Source organism: Antechinus flavipes, chromosome 6, assembly GCF_016432865.1.
Source record: "Antechinus flavipes isolate AdamAnt ecotype Samford, QLD, Australia chromosome 6, AdamAnt_v2, whole genome shotgun sequence".
Classification (NCBI taxonomy): Eukaryota; Metazoa; Chordata; class Mammalia; order Dasyuromorphia; family Dasyuridae; genus Antechinus; species Antechinus flavipes.
Window position 1 is genome coordinate 248,741,984 of NC_067403.1, and position 9,870 is coordinate 248,751,853.

General features: G+C 43.6%; 2 protein-coding genes across 4 annotated transcripts in view; both read left to right on the forward strand.

The window, feature by feature from the left end:
• Positions 1-4,037, forward strand: part of ZFP91 (ZFP91 zinc finger protein, atypical E3 ubiquitin ligase) — a 33,182-nt gene extending 29,145 nt beyond the window's left edge. For all 3 annotated transcript variants that reach the window (XM_051966653.1, XM_051966652.1, XM_051966651.1), the window contains one exon: positions 170-4,037. In XM_051966653.1, coding sequence (XP_051822613.1) covers positions 170-680 — 511 coding nt within the window. In that variant the 3' untranslated portion in view covers positions 681-4,037. The remainder of the gene's footprint in view (positions 1-169) is intronic.
• A 1,201-nt stretch (positions 4,038-5,238) lies between these two features.
• CNTF (ciliary neurotrophic factor) lies at positions 5,239-9,543 on the forward strand. Its single transcript, XM_051967713.1, has 2 exons — positions 5,239-5,625; positions 7,200-9,543. Exons 1-2 carry the CDS (start codon positions 5,512-5,514, stop codon positions 7,689-7,691), a joined length of 606 nt encoding a protein of 201 aa, XP_051823673.1. The 5' UTR covers positions 5,239-5,511; the 3' UTR covers positions 7,692-9,543.
• The last annotated feature ends 327 nt before the right edge of the window (positions 9,544-9,870 follow it).

Genomic DNA, 9,870 nt, shown 5'->3' on the forward strand with positions numbered 1-9,870 from the left:
CCATCAGAAGTAGAGGACTGGGACACAAATGACATGCATCTTCCTCGTAAACAGTTTCCATTTTCACTTTTGAGAGCTCAGTTATTGGTCAGTCCTAGAATGGGTGAGCATCCATTTTTGTCTTTTCGGTTCCTTTTTGACATCCTGGTTCTCATGCTTCTCTGCTTAGGTGTGAGATCTGTGGATTCACCTGTAGGCAGAAGGCTTCCCTTAACTGGCACATGAAGAAGCATGATGCAGATTCCTTCTACCAGTTTTCTTGCAATATTTGTGGCAAGAAGTTTGAGAAGAAGGACAGCGTGGTGGCCCACAAAGCAAAGAGCCACCCGGAGGTGCTGATTGCTGAAGCTCTGGCGGCCAATGCCGGAGCCCTGATCACCAGCACAGATATCCTGGGCGCTACCCCAGAGTCCCTGGCACAGCCTACTGATGCTCAGGGCCTTCCCCTTCTTCCAGAGCCCTTGGGGAACTCGGCACCTGCAGAGTGCCTCCTGCTTGATTCAGAAGGGATGCCCAAGGCATTCTGCAGCGGGGCAGAGCGGGTGAGCCTGATGGCGGATGGGAAGATCTTTGTGGGAAGCGGCAGCAGCGGAGGCACCGAAGGGCTCGTCATGAACACGGAGATTCTCGGGGCCACAACAGAGGTTCTGATCGAAGACTCAGATTCGACTGGACCGTAGGGGGCATTGGGACAATTCAGACTTTGTATTTTAAAAAAGGAAAAAAAAAATGGAAAAAAATTACAAAGTTAAAACAGATTTAAAATACTAGTAAAAGTAATTGAAGGGCCTGCTCCTCCCAGTGTGGAACATAGCACACCCCCTTTCCCTCCCTCCCTCTTTCCGCCATTGGCCCTTTTATGAAAGTAATGCTGCTTTCACCAGTGATACACAGAAGAAACTCACAGCAAAGTGAGGGCAGTCCTCACATCCACTTCAAGCCAGACAGACTTCCTGACCTTGGGCAGACCTCCTCCCTGCCTTTCCCTTTCCCAGACTCTCATTTTGATGTGCTTGGCTTCTTACTCTTGTAACCAGTCCCTGTCTCTCAATCTTATCTCCTCTAGGGCAGCCCCACCATTCTTTGTTCCCTGTTGCAGCAATCAGCCTCACGTTGTTGTATTCCCCTGGATTCGGAGCTTCCCTTGGCACTTTAGGCCCCTCCTCAGGGTGAGCTGTCTGACAGCTCACACCCTTCCTCCCCATCTCCTTCCCTCTCCCACTGAGCTTCTGAAAGAAAGGCTGCATGGGGACCTCCACCACCCCCCTTTCTAGTCAGCCCCTCCCAGGGTTCTTAGTGGTGCTCACTTGCTTAGCAGCAGGTTTTCTGGAGAGGGAAGGGTCTGCCCTCTATTCTCTGACTGGAAAACAGAGCTCTATGTTGGAGAGACACAAGAGTCCCAGACTGATGACAGAAATTTGCACTTTGAACGTGTGTTTTTGTGTTGTGGAAACACAATTCCTTATTTATTGACAAAAGGTCTGATTTTTTTTGTTATTTTTTTTTTGTGTGTGTGTGGGGCTAGGAAAGTGAACTATTCTGACAAGGGATCCTTCCCACAATAGGTACTTTTGGAGGCAAGACTGTAAGGTATAAGAAATATAGCCAGCCCCCCAAATCATAGTTTTCTAATGGCCTCTAAGGAGAGTCAGTCTTCAGCACTAAGAGAATCACTACAGTAACCTAGTGATCATTTGAAAAATCTTTTCGGGGAAGGGTGAAAGGCTTGATGAGAATTAGTGCCCTCGTTGGATTTCTAGAGCAGTGAGCTGTTACTGAGAGAAAAAAAGGAAAAGGGCTGTTTCAGGGTATGAACTGCAAAAACAAGTTCCTCTTGTATATCTGCCTTTTTCCCCTTAGACCTTCTAAGGTCATTTATTCCCATCTATGGCTGTGCTAATCATTGCTTTGTCTGCTTCATTCCAATGCCCTCTTCCAACACTTCAGCTTGAAGGGGAAAAGCACTGCATCAAGTGATTAGATTCCATGAAAAATTCTCAGCTCTGAGGGTTTTTGCCCTGTCTGCAAGAGAGTGAGGCTACAATAGACTAGGGATACAGTCAACTTATCTTTCATTTTGAACTGGAATCTAGGGGGAAGGAGGGACGCGAGAAGGGTCTCCACCATCCCTTATTACAAATTGTGTATCCTAAGTATTACTGTCCAGGGGTTTGCTGCTTTATGGAATAGCGTCTGGCATCTAAATTTAGCCTTCTAAAGACTGCCTGTCTGGTCTCATTGTTAGAGCATCCAAAGGACAGTAGTCCTTGAAAAAGGCTTTATTGTGTCCCTCAAGTGTTAGGGCAGGAAGGCTTGCTCTATCCCTTGTGAGAAATGGGTGGTAACTATTAAGAGGGAAAGAAGGCTTGTTGGAAAAGGTGAGGAACAGCTGTTTTTTTCATGAACACTAAAAGTACAAAGGTTATCATTTTCTATCTTGATTTTTCTTTTTTCTTCTTCCTCCTCCCTCCTTCCCTCCCTCAATTCCTCTGAAGAAAAGGGTGACACCAAAATGTCATCTTTGAAAGAAGCTTGACTTGACCACTTGTTGGGGATAGGCCTGCCAGGACAACAGGGAGTGGAGCTCCCACAATGGACAGTCTCAAATGCCCCTTTGTTTCCCAGATCTGCGGGCCCCTTGCTGTGGGGGTAGAGAGTAAAAGGGGAAAAGGACAGGGCCTGATGTGGAATATGCTTCCCTTCAAGTCCTAGCGGGTGGCTGGTTGACTTGGTATGCTGGGAACGTTTGAAAAGCCCACAAAACCTGATCAAATGGGGCCCCCCACGGAAAGGCCCGGCTCTATTGGCCACGCCAGCGCGCATCCATTCCACCCCTCCTCCGTTGGCTAGCCCTTTGCTTTTTTTCGATGTTTCAGTTGTAGTGGTTAGCGCGTTCACCAATACCACTGCCCCCACCCCCCTCCCTCCCAGGAGAAGCAAACTCCACACATAGCTTGTCTAAGGAGAGGGTGAGAGCTGTGTCCGATTCCCCTCCCACTCCCGTCAACTGACTAGTTCTAACACTTAGAAACTTCCTACTTCTCTCATTCCTTGTCCTCTTCTCTGCCACCACTCGCATGCATGCAGTTTGCTTCAATTAAATTATTGTAGTAGTTTGCAATAAACACTTTGTATTTTTCATGGGCTTTATTTTATTTTTCCTTTTGGGAACATTTGGGGAAAAGAAAATAATATGGAATTGGGAGTTGATTTCCTGCTCTCCTTTTAGGTAAACTAAGATCTTCCATCCTTCCCCTTTGTGTTTTCTTCATCATCCCTCTCTCCTTTCCTTAAAGTTGACTTTAAGTGCACTTCCAAGGAGCCTTACATACACATCTCCTATCCCTGGTCCAGAAACAGTCCAATCCTGTTATATTTAAATTGTGTCTATTTTTAGCTATATGTTCTCCTCTTGAATGGACACCTGTCACAACGCACTGTACCTCAAAAGTAGATGACTGGTTGACATGAAGCTGCAAGTTGAGCAGGGAGCTGTATTTTCTCCTTGTTAAGAGGGACATCTTGTAATCATTTTTGCATGATTGAGACACCATCTTAAAATGGGGTTCAGGTAGAGATTTGGATGTGATAACTGGCCACGAGGAACTGGGCTTTCAGGGTGTGATGCAGCTTCCATATGGAAATACCTGTACCAGTTCCATGCCTGCATGGGGCAAAGAACAGAAGGGACACAATCGGCTCTTAGGCGTTTGATGAACCATCTTTCCCCTTCTCCTTCTTTGTCCTCTTCCCTCCTCCCAGATGTAGTATTCAAGGAAAAAAGAAGTAATGGATCAATTTAAAATATTTTATTTCTCAAAGACCTCTCTTTCTGCCTGTTGAAATATGCAGGACCCTTCTTTATTGAATGGGAGAGACAGGTACTTAACTGAACCTAGGTTGGAAAAGTTATGTAAAAAAAAATTATAATAAAAGGGATACTCTGCTTTTCAACTCCTGTTGTTTTCTCTTAATCTAGGTAAAACATAATGAAAATAAATGTATAAAGAAGAAAAATAAAAGTTGTCTTCATGGAAGCAACTTGTCTTCCTTGGTTGTATGAGTTTGCAATGATCCCTGGGGAGAATGGTCATATTGTCAAATTTGAAGGCAGTCACTTTACGGGAACAAGTAGCAAAATTCTGGGGGGAAGTCGGGGAATGGTGTGGTAAAATATGGAGATGGGAACGGTACTGGTTATTGGCTGAACATGGGAGCCACTCTTAAATCTTTGGTTCAGGCCGAAATCTTGGTTTGTGATTGTTGACAACAGTTACCGATGGCTCAGAATAATACTACAGGAAATCTCTTGGCTGGTCAAACTTCTTTCTGCCAAAGCCAAGGGTGGGGAAGTGAATTTCATTGTGGTCGGGAGCTTGGGGGTAGGGTGGGAGGGAAGTTGCGGGGGTGGGGAGGAAGAGTCCTGGAAGCCCTGGAAGGGAGATCTTAATAGTTCTGTCATGTATTTGAGGGTCTAATCCTCAAATCAAGCTGTCTGTCGTGGTGGCTCCCATCACTAATCCCTGGACATTTCTGTTAGAACGCATCCAAAAATGACCTAATGAAACAGATGCTGCTGACCAGCTATCGAAGGTTTGTTCTTGAGAATCGGGCCAGCTTTGTACTGATATGCTAGCATGATCTGAGCAAAGTTACAACTTTATGGGTGAATGAAATTTCATTTGGAAATCAAAATTTAAACTCCACCTCTTAGCCGACTAGTAGTAGGTGACCCTGTCCATTGCCAACACACACACACACACACACACACACACACACACACACACACACGATTCTTAGTTTGCATTATCTTTCTGATAACACTTGGAGGAAATACTTTTAATAGCAAGGCTGCCTTAGAAATAAGTTCCCCAGCAGTAGTGGGAGGCCCCTTGTGCTTTAGAAGATAGAGTGAAGGCCACAGGGTAGAAGTTCACAGAATCATCTTGTAGTTGCTTTACATCCAGAGTGGATTCAAATCTGGTTTTAAAGATAACTAAAAAACTTAGGTTGCTATATGCTCATGAAGAATGACCCATTTCAGAATGAAAGGATTTCTTTAAATGGGAAGCATGAAAGAAAAAAATGAGGTTGGAAAAACTACCCAATCCTCTGATGAAATCAACTATTTATCTGTGTATATAAAATATATTACATCAGGCGGGTGTTTCCTTAGAGGATTCCAGTGATCAAGACCTTGTTGCTAAGGGCGAAGAGAGAGGAGTAACAAGAAAACAGAACGCCTTGCAGGGCATTGGGAGGGAGAAACAAAGGAAGGCCAAGGGGCTGAAAAGTGCCCTTTGTTAATTCTGGAAGGACTGAAATCTGTCTCGGAATGTGCTGCCACCTCAGAACCAGAGGGACTGTTTCTAGATTTGTTGTTTTTATGGGTGCGATTGGAGAGGGAGGGGGGAGCCCCACGGCCCACAGAGGCTGAGAAGGCTCTGGAGCTAGCCGAGCTGAGCACACACAGCTCAGGTGGCTGTGAACTTTCTGGACACTGCTGAGAGGATGGCCTTCCCAGAGCACACCCCGCTAACCCCCCACCACCGGGATCTCTGCACCCGTTCCATCTGGCTGGCAAGAAAAATCCGGTCCGATTTGACTTCCCTCCTAGAGTCCTATGTAAGTAGCCAATTGAATGAATTCCTTCTTTTCTCACCAGCTACTGTTGTCTCTGTCCTCTCCAGTTACTGAAAACTTAAAACACTCCTCCTAAAAATGCACTAAGGAAAAGCATGGTTCCTGCCTGTTTATGAGCCCAATGCCAGAAGTCTTTTAAAGTGCCCTGGTTTTTCCAGGGTTTGGGCATTTAAGATTTGCATAGGTCTGGTTTAGGAACAGGGGGAGGGTTTGTTGAGATGATTAATTGGCTGGGTTGGAGACTGCGGGTATCTGAAAGGCAAAGACATGTTAATGAGGATACCCTTCTGGCTTTGACTTCTTAAAAGACTTATTCCTCTCCTGTCTTCCTTTTAAACACCATTTTCTAGTGTTATCTCCGGTCATGTGAAGGTATAGAGAACAATATTTCTTCCTTTTATCCTCCTGGAAACATGGGTCAGGGCAGCTATAGGGGATTGAAAATGTCACAGGAGATCTTTAGCTGATAGGATCATAGATTTAGGATTTGGACGCTATCGCATAGGGGAAGTTCCTCATTTTAAAATAAGGCTAGATTGTTGCACAGCCTTGCCAAAAAGTCACACAATTGGCAAAGTTGGGATTTTGACCCTGGTCTTTTGATTTCAAGTTTTATTTTTTCCACTCCAATTTCAATCCTGAATGGTATCTACATCAAGACAAACCGTTTTTGTTTTTGTTTTTGTTTTTCCTTTTTGGGTTGAAGTAACATGATGTTCCCCTCTCTTACTCTCATCCCCATCACTCTCATGAATTGAGTTCTTCCGGAAATCTTATTCAATAAGAAATAGCCTGGGAGCTACAGGTGTGGTGATAGGAATGCCTCTTACAACTTTCTTGTGAATTGATATAAAGGTACTTTGTAAATGCCCTCCAAATTTAGCTTTGTTGTTGTTTTTAAAAGTTCATTTTTCCAAATATGTTTTTAAATGCCTTTTTTTATGCAGAATGAAAGAAGGAGTGATTTTTCTTAATCTGGGAAAAGAGCTGCATGGAATTAGAAAGGGTTTGCAAATCAGATTCTCCCAGATTGTGATAGTACACATCCAGCTCTTGTTTGCTCTTGGAATTAGTACATAGAAATCTTACTTCTGTCTTTCTTTCCAAAAAATTGAATAAGCAAACAAGTATTTGGCTGTGGAAAGGTCGTCCTAGAAAATTAAATGTAGAGCCAGACATCCTAATTCCCTGAAAGCCTATGCAGGTTCCTAAGTAGGGAGAACCTCAACAACCTGCTGTGTCATCCTTGATTTCCCAAGATGTGTGAATGTTGTTCTCTGAGACTTCAGGGACTTTCCTGTTCCCTAATCACATCCTCTGGGACTGATTTCTAGTTTACCATTCCATTACTGATGCTGTTCTACACTGCCTGCATGAGCAGACAGAGCTCCTCAAAACTTTCTAGAGAGAGAACTTTGTCCTTTTAATTTCAATCCTGAACAGCATCGGTATCAAGATAGACCTTTTTGTTTTTCTTTTTCGGGTTGAAGGCCATATGTATAACTGTGTTTAGAAGATTTGATGCTTTCCTGTATTTCCTCCCTTCAATTGCCCAGGTTGAATATCAGGGCCTGAACAAGGACGTCGACCTGGATTCTATGGACGGCGTGCCCACGGCCAGCACTGACCGATGGAGTGAGCTGACAGAAGCCGAAAGGCTACAAGCAAACCTCCACGCTTATCGTACCTTCCACGTGCTCCTCACCGAGGTCCTGGAGGACCAGAGGGCACAGTTTACCCCCACAGAAAGAGATTTCCACCAGAACATCCACAGGGTCCTGCTCCAAGTGGCTGCCTTTGCTTACGAGATGGAGGAGCTAATGGCCCTGCTGGGCCATCAGGCCCCATCTCAAGAGACCGACAGCGTGCCGGTGGATGGCAGCCACCGGACCTTCTTGGAAAAGAAGTTATGGGGTCTGAAGGTACTGCAGGAGCTCATGCAGTGGACGGTCAGGTCCATCCACGACCTCCGTCTCATCTCGTCTCCCAGCCAGAGCAGGGTCTCAGGCCGTGGGGGCCAGCAGCTTGCCAAGGCCCAGCCAATGTAGCGTCCTCCTTTCCTTATCTCAACCATCTGCCCACGTGGCTTCGGCACTGCAATTCTCATCTTTCTCATGCTCTTGACAACCTTTATTTATTTAAGATGAGCTAGAGACACTTGGAAGATGTCATTGAAGAGTGAGTTCCATCTGCCTTTTAGAACCATAAGCTAAACTTGGTTCAGTGAGTGACCCCAACTCTGTGATCTTTCACACACAGTTTCTTTACCACTTAGAAAATTATCAGTTCACAGAGATCTCCAGAAAAGCCAGAGATCAAGATCACCAATAGTGACCCTTTCGCTTACCAAGTTTCCTCTTATTTCTTGTTCATGTAAGACAGGAGGAGACGCGGATTATGAATGTATAATGACATATCTTGGGTCGATCAAGAGGGTGCAGGTGATTGGCAGCTTCTCAGCCTCATGTCAGCACTTTCAACCTGTTGATAAAGTATAAGGACCTTGAGATCTGGAGCATCAAAGAACCTTGCTATAACCTAGACCAAAGATCAACTCGTCCTTGCTAGAAAACAAAGGGAAAAGCTATATATGCTGTTTGGCCTCCTTCAGGAAAGGACTTCCAAGTTATCTGACTCTGTCCCTTGGAGTGATGGAATAACACATTTCTAATTTCTTAATAAAATATCTCTTGCTAACAGTTATTTAATGCTCAGTTAAGCACATACTACCTAAACTGACCTTTTGGAGGTGACTGAAAATACTTATAGACAATATAATTGAGGTATTTTACTATGTTAATAGATGATGTGATATTCAGATAGAAAAGCTTATGGAATTTATGGACTGGCTCACAAGAAGACTTTCTCTTTTATAAGGTGGGAATGCCCGAGGACGTGATGCTGAAACATTAAAACTCCAATTGATGAATTAAATAAGGGCATATTTGGAAGGGAAGATAAATCTTACCAGATTGAAAAATTCTGACCTGTGGATTGGGAAAAATGAATATCACTGTTCCCATTCAATATATGAAGTGCTATAAGCCCCCAAATTCTGTTACCCCCAGAATGTGAGTACTAATAACTAAAAATGAACTGTCCTTTGTAGCCCACTTCCCCCCAAATTGAATATTTTCTTTAGCGTAGGAGGATCCCTTCCTTCTTTGGCCCAACAAGGGCCTGTGAAGACTATTTGTAAAAATAACATGATATTACTGAAAACAGGCTTTGGGTGAATAGAAATACTAGCAAACAAAATAAAATGTGTCTTCTGGGTTCCAGTGCAGAGAAGTCTAGTAAACATTTTAGAGTGATTTTGTAGTGATTGATTTTCTCCCTGCTCCTTTCCTCCTCCCTTCACCCTCATCACCTTCTGAGGGTAGCTGAGCATGATGAGAGTAGAGCCAAAAGTAATAGATCATTTTGAAGTGATTAAGAAAAATGGAATGGTTTGTTGGTCTTTGGAAAAATAAGCAAGTGAGATGGTGAGTGTCTTGTGAGTTTGAAAAGGACAGAAATGGTAAATTTTGGATATTAACTTCCCTTGGAAAACGTAAAGGGTTCTACTGGATTTCTTGTGTATTGGAGAATTGAGATAAAAGTTTCTCATATGCATAGAGAATATTCTAAAAGTGGAATAGTTTCAGGCCCTCCTGTAACAAAGTTGAATGGTTGACCATCCTTAAGCATTTGGAACAACTGATGACTATAGCTAAGCCCCTATCCCTGCTCTGATTTTTGTTGGGAAACATGAGACCTGAAAGACTCCACTTAATAATTTATTTTTTTCAATGTATTTGTTATGTAATGTGTTCAGTTTCACCTGTTGTTTTTCTTTGCTGTGTAGAAAATGAAAGGTGATGGCAATTGCTAATAAATAAGAAATGTCACCCTACAGAATCCAAACCATAGTATTTTATTCTAGCCTGACTTTTTGTATTAGGTGGGATAAAGGGAACTCCACAAGTGATATAATATTAGTTTCCTTGAGTTGTATTTTATTGGGTCAGGGTAGTGCATGAGGCAAATCATTAGCATCATTAGACCATTGGGCAGATTGTCCAAGGCTAGGCAAATAGGTGGCCCCTAGGAGGACACTGCAAGTAGGAATTTCTCCTGAAACCAAAGGGCAAATTCCAGATTGCTCCCAGGACTGGTCTCTCAGTTCTACTTGGATATGTTATCATATGGAAGAGGCTGGCACAGGAAGGACTAATTTTCATTCAT

Coding starts and splice junctions, on each gene's coding strand:
- CNTF (XM_051967713.1), top strand. CDS start 5,512: ATGGCCTTCCCAGAGCACACCCCGCTAACCCCCCACCACCGGGATCTC. Junction 5,626..7,199: donor CTTCCCTCCTAGAGTCCTAT/GTAAGTAGCCAA, acceptor TCAATTGCCCAG/GTTGAATATCAGGGCCTGAA.